At 40.2% G+C, this 16975-nt stretch overlaps 1 protein-coding gene across 5 annotated transcripts in view; it reads left to right on the forward strand.

Annotated features, from left to right (window-relative positions):
• The window catches only part of ZDHHC20 (zDHHC palmitoyltransferase 20), a 55549-nt gene that overhangs the window by 14940 nt on the left and 23634 nt on the right, over nt 1–16975 (forward strand). For all 5 annotated transcript variants that reach the window (XM_077173878.1, XM_077173874.1, XM_077173876.1 and 2 more), the window contains exons 2-3: nt 9727–9753; nt 14593–14687. In XM_077173878.1, coding sequence (XP_077029993.1) covers nt 9727–9753; nt 14593–14687 — 122 coding nt within the window. The remainder of the gene's footprint in view (nt 1–9726; nt 9754–14592; nt 14688–16975) is intronic.

Here is a 16975-nt window from a genome sequence, read left to right on the forward strand (position 1 = left end):
AGTTTTCAGGTACATGCAGGGCCTCAGGAGCTGTGCTTCCATGCCTCAGGATTTGTGGTAGTCTCCCACCACGGGGCAGTGCTCTCCTCTTGCTGGAGGCTATAGTCAAGCAGTTGCACACCCTGCCCCCATCCCAAATGATGACAACAGGCTTAAGGATCTGGGCCAACTCACTCCTAGTTGTTGGTCTTTAGAAGCAACCACTCTCCTGATCTAACTTCCTACAACTCACTGTGGTTGCTGACTTTTGTGCTGCAAGCAGCAGTCCTTTCTTGGACATCACAAACATTGGTTCCCACCAGAGTGCCCCACTCCAGTACTTCACCTGCAAGCAAAGATGTACTGTGTTGCTATGGTGGGTGATAGCCTAGGAAGATGACAGAAGTTAATTCTCTCAGTAGGAGCCATGCATGCTTCAAGCCCTGCTTGTTTCTTGTTAGGCAGCATGCCAGCCCTGCTGTTACCTCCAGTGCTTTTTCCTGGGAGCCCTAATGCATCTCTGAGGAGGAGTAGACAGAGCTGTTCTCCCCTTGGCAGACATTGCATTAGGACTTACAGTGTTTCAGTTAACGTTCTTAGAATCCTGACTTTATGCTTTCCAAGAATATGTGGTGAACTGTCAGCAGGCAGGTGAGCTCTGAGGATTTTTTGGTTTGTTTATTTATTTGCTGGAAGCAATAGTTACTGAATGAGAGCTCTTGGATGATAGGCCGTGCTCTTTTGTACGCTTGCCTCTCTGTTAGCTCTGGACTACTATCAAAGATTCAGTCTAGATGTTCTGGACTATCCAAAAATCCCTTTGCAGTGGCTCATACAGTCTTTGTGCTGTCACTTTTTCATATTCCTAAGTAACCTGGTACTTAGATGAGACCTGCATCAAAATGGTGTACTTCTGACCTTGTCCTCTATCCAAAACTTTCTATCCTTTTATTGCCAGTGGATTTTTCCCTCTGCAGCCCCTGGATCATTTTTTATGTTTCTAGGGAGTTGCTGTCATTTCTTCCTTTTTGCAAAGAAGCTAGAGGGTGTAGATTTAGCTAGTCAAGCTTTGTCTCGGGGTGTCTCAGTCTAAGTAAGGTTTAATGTATAACATTTTGTTTTACGAAAAGAACAAGCAGCAAAGCCTCCAGCATCAAAAGATGCCAGCATTTGTTACCAATCAACTTGATAACCCATGTATGAACAGATTCCTTAAATCACCATGAGAGGTCTTTAAACCTTTATTTCATAAATAGTTTTATAATTTTAAAAATACTTAATATTTATTAATATTTACAAGTCCAGTTTGTTGAAGACAGGAGTTGCCCATCACTACTCTCCCACAACTAATATACTTGTTTTTAAATGACATGTTTTTCAATACAAAGTTCCTCAAAGGGCTGAATCTAGGAGCTTGGCTTATTAATATCTTGATGGGAATCCAGGTAGGTTACATTACTGGCTGCTCTGTTGTCAATGTACTGCTGGCTGAAAATCAACTCTTAACGTAGGCAGTTCCATATTTAAGCTCAGGTGGCAAATACCAGTCAAACCTGACCAACATTGCAAACTTGAAACTTCACTTAGGGAATCCAGTGACATAATGCATGAGGGGAGGTCAGCTTGATGGGCAGTTTGATTTCTTCCATTACTCAGTGAACTTGGTGATAGCAAATTCCTCCTCTCAGAAAACAGAGTGCCTAATGCTTTGTAAGGAGATTTACAAGGAGATCTTTATCCGCAGAGTTTTGCAAGGAGATTTTATCCTCACATTTCAGGAAACACTTGTTGCAAGCTGGGCCAGTAGGTAAGCAAGGAAACTGATTTTGGAAGAGTCTGAAGCCAAACATGAAAAAGGAGCCTGATTAGCAAAGCAGGTCCCTCTTGGCTGCTGACCATTCTCACTGCTGGATGGGGGTTCAGGTCTGCAGGTCACAGCAGCTGTGTCTGGAATTTTTGTTCTCCATGAGCTGACACCTCTGCTCTCCTGCCAGCTGTGTGGAATAGATAAATGAAGACTTGCTTATTTTCATCTGTCTGGTGTAGAAGTAAATGGATTTACTAGTAATGTCCTCAGCCATAAGTCTGTCAGCTTTAAGTGACCTTTATATTCAAGGCAGGTATTGACTGGCAGTCACAAACTGCATATTGGTGTTGTTTTCATCAAAAAGAGTTGGCAGATTGTTAATGACTTCAAAAATACTGTTATGAAAATATATGTTGGTTGGGTGGGATTTTTGCTTGCTTTGGTTTTTACTTTATATATACTGACAGTTTCTGGTATTACCTGCAGAGCACCTGCTCTTGTGCAGGGTGTGTAAGACAGCTCTGTACAGCACCGTGTTTGTCAACACCAGCTGATTATCCTGTTTGTCACTGCTCTCTCTTGCAAGTGTCCTAGTAGTGTCAGCTACAGAACTACTCGAGTTATTCCTAACACAACAAGCATTTTCACATGTGTAGATACTTGAGTGTAGTGTTACTATGAGCTTGATCTGGCCAGCCCGAGGATAAATACCTTTCCTTCAAATGCAAATGTAATTAATTAGTGGTGTGGACATTAGCTAGCTCCATTCAGATGCTTCTGAGTTTCCCTGCCTTTCTGTCAATTCTGCTTTTTCCTGTTCGCTGATGTGCCAGAGAGAGCACAGCTCACTGACTGATGCAACTAAGAGCTCTCTTTGTCTTTTGAGAAGAAACCAGGCTTTCTTTTGGCTCTGTCTGATAGCTTAAAGACAATATTGGAAGCAATTTATGCACAGCACTTCCATGCTACTGAGCAATAAAGCTGTTACTGTTATGATAAAACAGAATTTTTGGTAAAAAATTGAATGAAGTCCAGTAATATGAGTAACCAGCTGAAGAAAGTGTGTAGAAGTAATTTAGGGTTTTAAACCCATCAAAATGCAAATAGAATGAGCAGCGTCAAGAGTAATTAAATAGCCCAAGAAAATCAAGTCGCATTAGGGGGGTTTTGAGCAATTATGGTAAATTGAAAGTGAGTAGTGCTTCTTGGGGAATGGGGCTTTTCAGGGACAGCAGACCAGGTGCATTGCTGGAGCAGAGGGCTAACTTCATATTTTGAAAAATCCTTTAGTAATTTGGGCTGATACATCTCTTAATACACAGTAGTTGGTGCGGACGCAAGTGTGGGACTGAGGTTAAGACCTGGCCACACTTTCTTCTGCATGCTGACCAAGTGTAACTCTTGGGTTTGAAATCGTTTGAAAAGTGCAGGCACCCTCGTTGAGAAGACCATTAGGAGACCTTTGGTATAACTTTCAAGAATATTTTATAGATGCAGCAGTAAGGAGCCATCTGTAGGATTTTGTGGGTTCCAGAAGTCAGCTGCCATTGTAGCTATGTTTTTGAACTGTGTAAGTGGTAGCACAGAATTTACTGTTCCCACAATACGTGGCAGAAATCTTCCCAGTTGTCATAGCTAAATTCATTGCTAAATGTAACTCAGTACCCAAGAAGTATCTTGCATTGCTTATGCTAATTTCTGCTGTAGACTGGTTGTATTTATGCATGTGCTCTCTGTATTGAGGCTGAAAAGACCTTGGTTAAATAAAAAGTTGCTTTATTATTGTGATAAGAGAGTATTTTCTGGGCAGCCAGCCTCCAGCTGCTCTCAATTACTTGTTCTAGTGAAAGAATCATGTTCATATTGTTTAAACCATAAAACAAATCATAATGATAGCTGGTAACAAGTAACAGAAACATTCTGCAGTGCAAGTTGAACTGCCTTGTTTGAAATATGAATTCATTTTGCCTGTCCCTGTGATAATGCTACGCTGAATCCTGTACCGATGGGCATGGCAATCACGAGTGTAGGAGATGTGGTTGTAAAACAGAGCATCCCCCTTTGTACCAGTGTTTCTTCCCTGCCTGCATTTTCTTCCTCCTATTTCCTCCCACCCCAGATTCTCACACATACACAGTACCTGCAGTGCCTTTGAAGGCATCATCTTGTGATCATTTGAAGTCACAAGGCAGTATCTCAAGTGCTCCTGCTGAGCACAGGATGTGTGAGGAGTTTGGGCTCTGGCTCGTGCTTTAAGGCATCAGTGGCCCAGACAGCATTTCTTTCCCCTCTCATGGCTGTGTGTGACCCCAGGACAGTGAGAGGTCACTCGCTGCCATTCCCCCTTCACCTCTGCAACAGCCTGCTGTTGGTGATCACACAGACTTGTAGTGTGGTAGCTACCGACTTCATTGGTGGCTCAAACATGACCCCAGGTGTGAGCTCTCACTTTTTCTCTGTTTGTCTGCCACAGGGGAGTGGGTAGATGGTTAAGAGGGGTAACTTTTTACACCCTTGCAGCAAGAGTTGTCCACCACAGGTCACACGTCTGAGACAAGCATCGTGTCAGACGTGGCTGATGGTGCAACCGTGCTGCAGACCAGCCCCAGCCAGTGCTGCTGCTGAGGCACATGGTGTGGCAATGTGACTCTTGGTGCTGGCTCAGCACAAAGGAGTCACGTCTCCTGCAGCACCATTCTATAAAATGTTGCTTTCTGAATCCCCTGGCAGTATGCTGGGAGTGGAGAAACCTATTGTGTCCTGTTCCTGGATATCTGAAGTTGAAATACATCAGTCTAGTACAATATGAAGATAATACAATTCTAAGCTTATATGGCTCAAAATTCTGCAAAGAGCATTCATGGTGACAATTGAGTGTGTGATTCCTGGACCCCCATAGCCTTTTAGCAGGAACCTGGCAACATCTTCCTGCTTTGGCTTTTGGCTACATGATGCTGTCAACTTAGTCATCTTGAATCATTTCTCTAAAACAACTCTGGGCTGTTAAGGGAGGAGAGCACCTACTGTGTGCCTGCCAGTTAGGAAATAAGAAATATCTCAGTGTGGGAAGGTCACAGAATTAAGGCTTTTCGAGAACAGTGGAGAAGTGCTAAGGTCTTCATGTTCTGTTGCTGCCCTGTAACAGAAGCCAAATGAGTATTTGCTCATGGAAATTTACTCATTGTCCTGCTTGTATCAGTAAATAGTGTTTCTATCAGCTTCTTGTGACTGATTAGGGTCTGCTTTTGCAAATGGAAATTATGTAACCATAAATCTAAGTTACACTTTCAATAAAATGCCATTTTCTGAACAAATTAAACAATGAGATGATGTCAGTGGTGCTTGCCTTTGCAGACAGGGCAGTGCCTGTAGGGGTTTCTGTTGAATTTCAGTACTGGTAATTTCTGGAAATATATGAGTCTGTGTGTATATATGTGCATGGGTAAGTATAGGTATGTTTAGTTATTTGTTTGTACCTCTTTTCATGAAAAGCTGAGAAAAGTTAAGGCTGTGCAACTAGTGAAGGGATGCAATTGCACTTTTATCTCTACCTCTTCCCACCCTTAAGGAATGCCAGCCAAAATGTGAATGTTACTTTGAAATTTGTGGAATGGCTGGAATAACCGAAGTGTGACTTCTGCTCAGAGCTGTCGTGGGCGTGGATGTGGAAATAAGCATAGCACTTCAGTAACAAGATCAGTTCTTGTCCTTTGCTATACTTCTATATTGGTTGGAGTTGAATTTCTTCCTCTGCAGGAAGCTTATCTAGCTATGGTTGGAACATGCCTTTTAGGGGAGTAGGAAAATGTGATTGGGAAGGGGGGGTTTATTCCAAGCTTGAAGACAAATGTCTTTTAGCATGCCTCTTGCAAGGTCTTGGGAGATCATATCACCTCTTTGCCTCAGAATAGAGAGATTTGGTTTTTTCCTATTACGCAGTAAGTTGGAAGATGCTTGAACACGTCATAGCAGCCCTGAAAATAAGCCTGAAACTAAAAGCAAACCAGCTCCCTAACACTTTTCTTTTAGAGATGAGATATTCTGAGAGGTTTCCTTGAAGCAGCTTAAAAAGTGCTCCAAAGCTTTCTGAAGCTGACTTTTCTATCACTTCACACTCCAAGAGGAATGCTTCCAACAAGTGACATTTTCCGACAGTTTCATTTGTTACACAGCTAATGATGTCCCTGTGTCTGCAGGATTGTTTCCTGTGATAAAGCTGTAGGCTCCTGCCTCTTTCATTCTTGTGACATAGGTGAGATGAAAGATAACAGACAACAATGTGAGGAAAAGTATCTAGGAAAGTGTAACCAACCACTGGGGTCACAAAGGAAAGTGTCTTTGTTGCCAGGGGTGATGCTAGGTGTCTAAATCAAAACTAAAACAACTTTTTCCTTTGTGAAAGTTAAAATTGCAATTTGTGCTCGTCCCCTAAGTGGACAGAGTTATAAAGTACATTTGAATCCAGCCTAATATAGGCTGTATGGTGAATTTTAGAGGTAGTATTCTGTAGAAAGGGATTCCACATACTTGAAATGGTGTGCTTCATCTTGGAGGGACCCCAAAATGTTGGGAGATCCTGTGTGTAAGCTGCTCAGTGGGCCTGCTGACAGCGTGTTGCACCTGTATGTTTCTGGGCAAGCTGCAGCAGCAGCAAGTTCAGTGTAGGCCTGTCTACCTCTCTTTACAAGTAAGTTTGCTGCACTCCTTCCTTAGACTGATTTTGGAAACCCTGAGGTAGCCAATATAAAGCTCTGCACTGCAGTCAGGCAGACAGGACTTGTTCACTTTGTTCAACCCCCTGGTGCTGTAGCACTGAGAGGTTGAATCCTTTGAAATTCTGGGGCCATAGTGAAAACTCCATGTGCCTGAGCATGCAAGTGCCTGCTTCTGAGCTCTCTGCATTGAAGTAAACTGCAGCTTTCACTGTCTGGTCATGTTTTATCCTTCCCTGGCAATATCTTTCTAGAACTTCATAAGTCTCACTAAACCAGGAACTTAATACTAAGAAGCAAATCCAAAGCATATTTTTCCTTTTATAGCTGAGCAATAGATTGATATGGCAATATATTTTAAAATCCTCAAAAGAGCAGCTGTTTTACACCACTTATGTTTGTGAATCATGGGCAGTTTGTGTTGATTGCAGTGCTTAAGGCACTAACTTTTGCTGATGCATCTATCTAGTGTATACTGCTGTTGCGTCATGATTTGAACATATCAATCATAAGCAATGTTTATTTTGTTTAAAAAAAAAATCAGTGAAAAGGCAGTGCTGCCTTGGGATTTTTCCCCCATCCCATGTCCCAAACAAGAAACCATATTTCAAAAATGTTTGAAATGAAAATGGCACTAATTTAGCAGAAGCTGGCAGCCATCTAAACATCATGAGCAGTAGAGGAGAAAAGTGATAGGGAGCAAACTTGTAACTAGAGGCCAGGGATGGAGCCCACAATGGCAATGTCATGTTCTCTGAGGTGTTTTCCCCTGATGTACAGTTCAAAAGCAAGAATTGATTTCTCAATGGTACAAAGCTTCTTGTTAGATGGCTGGCCTAGCAAACACTTAAAAGTCTTTTTTACATAAAGATTGATTATTAACGTATGTGAAGAAAGGCTTTGCTTTGTAGTATAAAGGTCCTGTAAAACTGTTCATGTGCCATCTGCTGAGTGGATTTGGACTAGTAGGGTTGCTGTTCATTTAATCTACGTGACAATGGGCATTAGAACTGTGAAAAGGATAGAAACAGTAACATTAACTTGCATGAGCCTCTGAGACAGAAGAGAACAGGACATCTTTTATTTCATCTGAGGATGTTAAGACAGGATGAAAATCACAAGCATTTCCATGTTGGCTTTTACCTCAAACTGCAGGAGTTTCTCAAATGAAAATTGTTCTACACAGTCTAATAACTGCATTCTAACCTAAGGGACTTATTTGTGAAAGAGAAATTATCTCCCTGGTGCTGTGAAGCTTAATTAATTTTTTGAAGGTTATTTAGGGATCTTTTTGATGAAGTCCCACTTGTGATAAAATACTATCTTTTTTTTTTCTCCTTGTTTTTGCATGCAAAACCTGTTCATTATTTTGAGTCTTCAAACATCAGATTTGGCTCACAGCTTTGTTTTGTGCTGAGAGCAGAAATTAGGCTACAAATTAAGGAGTACTTTAATGACAATTAAATCCAGATATCCTGAAGTTTTATAGATAACTATGTTCTCCCACCCCCAACAGAGAATAATTAAGAACTTTTTATGTTTCTTGTCCAAGGAATTACATGTTTATGAATGAATGTGTGCAAAGGTGTTTACTTAAGATATGAGGAGCCAAAGATAAAGCTAAATCTAAAGTACTTTTAGTATTTAAGTTAAACAAACATACTTTGCAAGCTTATTTTACCTCTGACTTTTAAAATAATTTTTATCTTCTCCTTGCATTGTTGAAAACATTTTAACTGGAGAAATAACACATTGGTAAAATTTTAAGCAAAAACACTTACAGGATTTGCTTTAAAAATAATTTGGCTTCTGAAGCATGCAATGGAGTTTCAGGCAGAAACATGGGAGCAGGCTGTGCAAGTATGCATAACTAATGTGAAATTAAGCTGTTCTTTCGGATTGACCTCCTTGAGTTTGAAGGCAACATTTTTCTATCCCAAATGGTAATTTCTTCCGCCTTTAGGTGGAAGGAATTGAAACCTTTTCCATTCATTTTGCAGAGGCTTCTGTGTACAGACAGAGGGTGGATATTTAATGGAAAGGGATGGGAGCAAGAAAGAAGGAAAAAACTCTAAAACATGTCTGAACAAAAAGGGGCCATCTATACACTCAGGTATCATGTCATTATGCCTCTTGCTGCCCATGAAAAGAGGCACAGGTGCATAATGCAGTTACAGACCCGTTCCCTGTAGGTATCTACAGGTAAGTGACAAATGCCACCTCTGTAACAAAGCTTCCCTTCAGAAGGAAGTCTGCAATGCACACTCAAGCCCTGCAGATGTAACATGGGCAGCAAGAGTGCATCTGGAAAAGGCTCTTTTGAATTGTTGCACAGGTTAATGACAGTAGAAGTGTCAAAGCTGGGAGAGAGGAAGAAATATGTAGTGAGCTAAACTGCAGGAGGCACAGTGTGCCCTGTTAAGATTTTGCTCGTGCTGGTGACGAGAAGCTTTAAGATGGAGTCAGGAAGGATCCTTTCCTCAGTGAGTTTCAGTATTTCAGTGTCCAAGGAAGAAATCCAGCAAGGGAAGTGATATGAACACAGCAACCTACAAGTCCAGCAGCTCTCTGTTCAGCATCATCCCTGAACCGATTAACTGAGCGTGAGGGTTTTGGAGAAGCCTGAGGGCAGGAAGATGTACTAGTCAGGCAGTGTACAAGGTAGATTTGAACAATGGAATTTGCTGTTGGCATAAAAGGAGATGAGGAGGTGGAGAGATTTTAACTATGTATGAAGAATTCAGGTCGGGGGGGAAAAAGGCAAAAAATAGTATGTGACAGGAAGAGAGAAGTGGGGGGGGGGGGGGGGGGGAGGAAAACTTAAGGAAGAAGGTTGAGTGTAACAGTTTCACAGGAAAAGTAAGAACTTTTAATTTCGTTTTCTGCTTTCCAGTGGTACACCTGTTGGCCTAGCTGTTGACTCAGAAAAATTAGTTAGGTGCATATAGGAAGGGGAATATGCATAAATTATGTCTAATTGTTGTCTGTGGAGTGTGCTCGCTTCATTAGCCCAGGGAACTGCATCCCTTCAGCTCTTCCAGTAACTCGCCAAGGATCAAGGCTGGCAGGAGGAATATTGACTCCTGTTTTACTCTGGTGTTGGGTGGGGAAACTCTCCTAACACCTAAAGTATGCTTTGGAACAAGTCAACAAACTCGTATATCTCACTTTTAGCCAATAATTTAATTATTTACAAATTTACCTAACTTTTTTTTTCTTCTCTTCCAGTTACCATTTCTTCAACTGCCGAAAAAGGTAATTTTTTAAAGTTTTTATGAAGATGTGAATAGCTGCTTTGCATGCAAATCCTAAGGGACATAGAGTTTAAATGTACTCCTTTATGTGTGAGCTCTGGGTAGTGCGTAGATTAGTGCTAAGAAACAAGGTAAATATTGTACAGTTGAGTCTGTTTTGTTTCTAATACCACAAACTTGGGATGATGACAAGATCTGTGACTAATGCAAGTAATGCAACTATGATTTAAGTTTGCATTTATTTTTAAATGGGTACCTACTAAGAACAGAAAAAGGAGATGAGAGAAGGAACTGCAGCACATACACAATTCCATTTTCTGTTTAGGCCTGTGACCTGGAAGACTTCTGGAAGAGAGTGAATTGTGATTGTACTGCTTAATATTTTCCAAACAGCTTACCAAATTCCTCAGAACTCCATTCTTAAGGAGTAGTTAGAATTGTGCAAAAGACAACCATTTCAAAAGTAGCTACACATTATAATTTTAAATATCCAGGTCAAGTGTTTGAGGCCTTGTTTTGAAAGATTTTAATCTTCATATTGGCTTTAGCAAGTACATGCCACAGTGGGTAGTAGTACACAGTGACAGAGATAAAAACTAACAAAAAATTCTAGTATATTGTTGCTGGGATATTTATTTGGGAGTTCATTGCGGTTTATAGAGGAACATGAGTGGTAGATTAAGCACAGATTTGCACTTTATCCACAGAGAGCTGTTTCAGACTGGTAAAAGCTCTCATCTCTTAAATATTTTGTAAAAGAGCACAAAACTAGAAGCTAATCTATCAGTTTTCTTCCTGGTGAATATCTACCAGAACACTGTAAAAAGAAGGAATCTTGATGGAATTTGTTGGTTTTTAATTTCTAATGGAGAGCTGAAAGAATAGGAAAATCTTCAAAATAAACTGTAAGCCATTCAAGCTGTGAGCTTGTGTTACACTGGATTTTTTCATCCCATTTTACAGCTGGGCTTTACCTTGACTTCACAAAATTCTGCAAGCTGCTGCTGTACTTGCTGTTGACCTGTAGAGGAATAAGTTTTACTTTCTAATTTCTTCCTGAAAGGCAAGATTCATGTATCAGTTAAGGAAGTCTGGCAGAGCAATGTTTGTGTTGCATAGTCAGATCACTATCCCAAATGCAGTGCCTATCTGACTGGATCAGGTTCTTCTAAACCTACCAGAGAAGGAAAATGCAAGATTAATTAATGAGACTGACACTATCACTGGAACCTGTTAGGCTCTTAATAGCTGTCACCTGCATGCTGCTTGCACCTCCCATTTTGAATCATGTCATAGGCATCTGTATGCATGAATTTATCAACCATGAAAGTTGATTTGAAAATGACATGTGAAGTCTTCTTTCATTTGAGAAGAAAGGTGGCTCAAGTTTTCTAAAGTTCTTATAAGCCTGCTCATGATAACCAGGAATCACCATCAGAAGAGTTGAAAGAACAAAATACCAGAAACATTGCTATGTAAATCAATAATGTGCATCTTAGCAAGTGTATTTTGCTCCAGTGTAATAAGTACTGCAGTAAAGTGATTTGAATATAATGGCAACTTTTGATTAAATTAGTGGTGATTCCTTCACCCTGTTAAGGCTCATTTTTGCTTTGTAATTTTATATTCTTGTCTAGTTTTATATCCATTAGGATGGAGGAATAAAGTCAACTCTGAATCTCTGTTAACAATGTAATATACCACTGCTCTATATTATTGCCTCTCTGTAATCTGACTGTCTTGAAAGTAGTATTAAGACTGATTCAGAAAAGAATGTTAAGGGCAAATCTTAGGAGAGCTTAGCATATTTTAGGAGGATTCTGAGAGCATGTCTTAAGACATTTTCTTCTTGAGGCCATAAATTTGTCATAGTATGCATCATTGCCTTTAAAGAGAACTGACTTCACTAGGTCACAGCGTGGCACCGAGAATCCTGGGTTGCCTTAGTCTAGCCAGGACTTCCTTGTGACTCTGAATCTGGATAAACTGGCAGATACTGGGGTTGGGGGTTTTTGTTATATTTTCCATCTAGCTTGTAATGACAAGAAAATGAGCTGACTAGGAATAAACCCAGTTTACATTTGTTCTGCAAACAGATGCAAGATGCTTCAGGGAGTAGTCTGTAGAGGAGCTGCTGATACCCAAAGTGGTGGGTAGATGGACTGCTAAAGTAAAGCTGTTAAAAATGGTATCTTCCCTCCTTCTCATTTCCTGGGGAGCATTGACAGGACAGTTATGTGTAATCACAGTAGGAAAGGCAGCATGGGAGTAGGAAAAGAAGCAAGAATTTATTTAGAATGAAGCCACTTTGGACTGCCAACTGCAGGGTCTTTCCCTGGGTGGTGCCCATCACTGGCTACTGACTAGTGGCCCTTGGCATTTAATGATGGTGACAGATTGCAAGAGCTCAGTGACATGAAGAACACTTTAATAGCTGCCTCTATCTAATAAATACTGGTAGCACTGGCACAGATCTGTACCCTTGACACAGCCAGCTGTGGTCTCTGTTATTCTGTGGGTTTTAGGGACATTTACAGCCTGTGACAAAGCTTTGAGGTTCTGCTGTTTGACTCATTGTGTGTGCACTAAAAATAATCCTTCAAAAGAATCTGAATTCTAGTGTGATTTTTATAGACAGAGTAGAACTGTTTACTGTGTAAGTTAGTTTTGCTGTGCCTTGCCCTTCCCTATATCTCATTTCCTCTTTCCTTCTATTCAATTTCTCTTGCCCTCTTCTCCACCAAAGTTCTGATCTGTGCCACTGATTTCACTCCAGTTTTATGTACTTTTTTCCTCTCTTCCAAACCATTTGCTCATTCTTTAATTGCTTAACCACATTGTGTTTGAATGTAGAGTATGTTTTTCATAACAGACAACTTCTAATAATGCAGTGCCTACTACAGTAATACACAAGTTCTTTCCTATCAAGCGACTGATTTAGGATGGCTTTAGAAAAGGGTTTTGTTTCTGGCATTTTCAGTCAGCTCCACAGCTGAAAATTTGCCAAGTCTGCCTCTGAGGTTGGAGGAATCAGAGGCAAAGGTAAAAAGAATAATTCTCTAACAAAAGCTCAAATGCAATTTGTTTGTTTTCATTGCAATAAACAGTGAAAATCCTGAAAGATGATAAATTAAAGCCATGTCTTCTGTCACTGTGCACAAACATTTTCTGAGCTGTTGGAGGTTCCCAAAGTTTTGAGCCTTTTTTGCTATCCATTAAGTATATCATACACCTTCTTAAAGGACTCTATCTGTACAGAAAAGTAGGTCAAATTTCCTACTTTACTGCAACTGAAGATAATATAAATATTTAATATGACTTCTCTAAGACTTGCTGTTCTGGCACAACTGATCTGTTTCCTCTTGACAAGTGATAAAAGAAACCATTAGAAGAAACAAGATTGGAAGGAGCTTCCTGGGTCATAAGGTCTGCATTTCTGGTCTTTAAGACAGTGATATCATGCATACTCATTAGAAAATTTATTGAGCTCCCTCCTAAACCCAGCTACATTTCATTGCCACTGTGTGTAATAGGACTTTTCCAGCTTGTATTTCTCAGATTATTTGAAAGATAGCAAGAAAATCTTTAACTCACATCTGGCATGACTGGAGTGCAGTACTCTCCAAACCCCTCTTTGGGGATTTTAACTGTCATTCATGACCAGTGCCTTCTGTAATGGCACAGTACTGTGCTGTTTCTGTTAGAAGTAGAAATTAAATTGAATTACATAGGTCAGTAAGTAATCAATTACTTTCTGATAATCTAGAACAGAATTACAGCATCATCTTTATCCAGAAAGGTTAGTCACTTACATGCCAGAAATGAGGCTGTGAGGCTGTGTTCAGTTCGGGGGTTTGGGGGTTTCTTGTTTGTTTTTTTTGTTTGGATGTGGTTTTGTTTTGTGGGGGCCTTTTTTTTGGTGGTGAATTTTGTTTGGTTGGTTTTGGGGGGTGGGTTTTGTCGATTTGTTTTCTCCTTCAAAATCTACTTTGGAAGTTCAGCAAGGTCCTGCACATGAGTCAGGACAATCCCAAGTACAAGTACAGGCTGGTCAGAGACTGGATTGAGAAGCAATCCAGTCTGGGGAGAAAGACATGGAGATGTTGGTTGATGAGAAGCCCTACATGGCTCAGCAGCATGTGCTCACAGCCCTGAAAGCCAGTGGTGTCCTGGGCTGCATCCAAAGCAGAGTGGGCAGCAGGGCTGGGGAGGGGATTCTGCCCCTCTGCTCTGCTCAGAGCCCACTTGCAGTGCTAGATCCAGTTCTGGGGCACCAGCACAGGGAGAACATGGACCTGTTGGAGTGAGTGCAGAGGAGGCTACAAAGATGATCAGAGGAATGGAGCACCTGTCCAGCTGAAGACAGCCTAAGGGGGCTGGGGCTTATTATCCTGGAGAAGTCTCCAGGGAGACCTAATAGCACCTTCCAGTACCTGTAGGGGGGACTACAGGAATCCTGGGGAGAGACTTGTAGCCAGGACATGGACTGATAGGACAAGGGGAGAATGACTTCAAACTGAAAGGAGGCAGGTATAAATTAGGTATTAGAAAGAAGTTCTTTATTGTGGCAGCAGCAAAGGTTGCCCGGAGAAGTTTTGGATGTTCCATCCCTGGAAGCATTCAAGGTCACTTTGTAATCTATAATAAAAACATTATTTCATTGAGGAAGAGCAGCTATAACATTTGGGGAGTGAGGGTGGATGTTTATTTAATTTTTTTAAGTGAACAGTCCTAGAGTGCTAAGTGTAGTTGCTTAGCCCTCCTCAAAGATCGGGGTTGATTTTTTTTTGTTGTTCTTTTCAGCTATATTCACCAAATTCTGATTTGTATTTTATTGCAGTTGTCTACCTTGTAGTTTTTCATCTGTCATTTGTCATGTTTGTATGGTCCTATGGGAAGACAATTTTCACATCTCCTGCAACCCCCTCTAATGAGGTAAGTATAATGTTATGAAAATGTCAATGCCTTTTTTATAAATAGCTGAACTGTTTTCAGTGATGAAATTTGTTTGCAGTACTGCATGATTCACCTTTGCCTTCTCATTGTCTAAAATAGAACAGCATGACAGTGTATCATGAATGAAAATGATCAAGTTAATCTTAAAATACCATATGCTTTGTGTAATGACATTTCCTTATACAAAATGTGTGTTTAAATCATCACAAGTTTGGCAGTCTTGTACAGTGCTATGCTATGAAGTGGCTTTCTTGAAACGTGGAATTTTTAAAAATGATAAATGAAGTACAGTGACAACATTTTTATGTTTCCTTTTTAGGCAGTTTTAACTGTTGTTTGAATAAGAAAGGGTAGTAATGCAATGTATACTTATGACCTGGAGGACTGAACCCACTTACTAGTCAAGGGTTAAGGTTTAGGAACACTGAGATGTGACTACATAAAGAAGCTTTATATAATAGCGAAAGAATGCATGATGAAGTTTTGCTTTGAAAAAGAACCATATTAACTCCAATAAGCCTGAGATGGATTACCTTGTTTTCCATTTTCTCTAATGTGTATGTATGTAAGGATTAAATACAGGGACTGAATTTAAAATATTGCACTTCTCTTCCTTGTTTTTACAAAGCTTTTAAACTGTCTAAACTGTTTGAGGTGTTGGTTGCTCTGTGGGGGTTGAATTTTTATTCTGTTTTCAGCAAGACTGACATTTAGTGCTAATGTCAACCTTAAACATTCTTGAGACAAGTTATTCCCATGCTTTGAAGAAAAAGCAAACACTGCTCTGTAGTGCTTAATTATAGCTTAGAGATCTGTATGTTAAAGCTATAGAATATGAAGTGTAAAAAGCCTAACACTATTCTGCTGTTTAGCTAAGCAAAAAGTCTAAATGCAGCTGTTGAAGATGGAGCACAAGCTGTTGGTCTGGAGTACAAGTCCTGTGAGGAGCAGCTGAGAGACCTGGGGGCGTTCAGTCTGGAGAAAATGAGGCTTGGGGGGACCCTACTGCTCTCTGTAACTGTCTGAAAGGAGAGTGTAGCCAGGTGGGGGTCAGCCTCTTCTCCCAGGTAACAAGTGACAGGACAAGAGGAAATGGACTCAAATTGCTCCAGGGGAGGTCTAGATCAGATATTAGGAAAAATTTCTTCACTGAAAGGCTTGTTGTCACAATCACTGGTACAGGCTGCCCAGAGAAGTGGTTGTATCCCCATCCCTGGAGGTTTTAAAACATTTATAGATGTGGCATTTGGGGATGTGGTTTAGTGGTGGACTTGGCAGTGCTGGGTTTATGGCTGGGCTTGATGACCTTAGATGTTTTCCAACCTAAATGAGTCTATGAATTGGTAAACCTAAAAATTCAAAGGGACTTGTCTTCAGGGTAATTTAGTTTTGCTTTTTCTGTGGTGGTTTTGCAGGAAAATGGTTGAGTTAAGCAGATTAACTAGTTAGAACGTAGTTGAAACTACATTCTAGTTATTCTAGATTTTATAAAGCTATATGAACTAGAGCTGCTTTTAATGCTAATGCCTAGTAACTTTTACTGTCTTCTTGAATTCTTCATTAATAGCAAACTTATCCTGACAATACTTTTCCTGTAGTTACAGTGATGATCTAGCAGGCTTTTTGTATTCAGCAAGTAAAAGGGATGGCTTCAGCATATGGCATGTAATGAATTTTTTGTATATTAACTGTGGAGAGAGATCAGATTTGATAAAATTTTCTTCTACAGCTAGCTTTAAATGAAAAGGGACAAAAAACCTCTCCCACCAGGACAACAAAAAACCACACTCAAAAAATTTTTAAAAAGCAAAAAACCAACCACATTTAAAACCCAGCACCTGTTTCTGGGCAAATCCCTTCTGTTCATGTACTAGTGAGTAATTTATGCTGTTTATACTTAAAAACAAACTTTTTGTTGATGACTTCAGTATCTCTCCATTGTGTGAGAGTGTAAATGTATATATTTTTAATCATTCAAATTGGCTATTCTTGCAAAACAAATAGCATCCTGTGATCTTACTATTGAACTAAAAAAAAGATTCTGCAGCTGCTGTTGTCTTAGTGTAATCCCTGTGCATTTGTCCTAAGAAAGAACAATCAGCATTATACAAGATCCAGAAAGAGGAAGGAAACAAAGGGATTCTTTCTGTTTTCAATAAGAACTGCTGGAACCTCATTGGGAATTCTGTTTGCTGTGTGGTAACAGACAACTTTGGATGCCTTTGAACATATCCTGCTATTGTCCTGAGAGACTGTGGTCTCATAGC

This window comes from Agelaius phoeniceus, chromosome 2 (assembly GCF_051311805.1).
Source record: "Agelaius phoeniceus isolate bAgePho1 chromosome 2, bAgePho1.hap1, whole genome shotgun sequence".
Taxonomy (NCBI): domain Eukaryota; kingdom Metazoa; phylum Chordata; class Aves; order Passeriformes; family Icteridae; genus Agelaius; species Agelaius phoeniceus.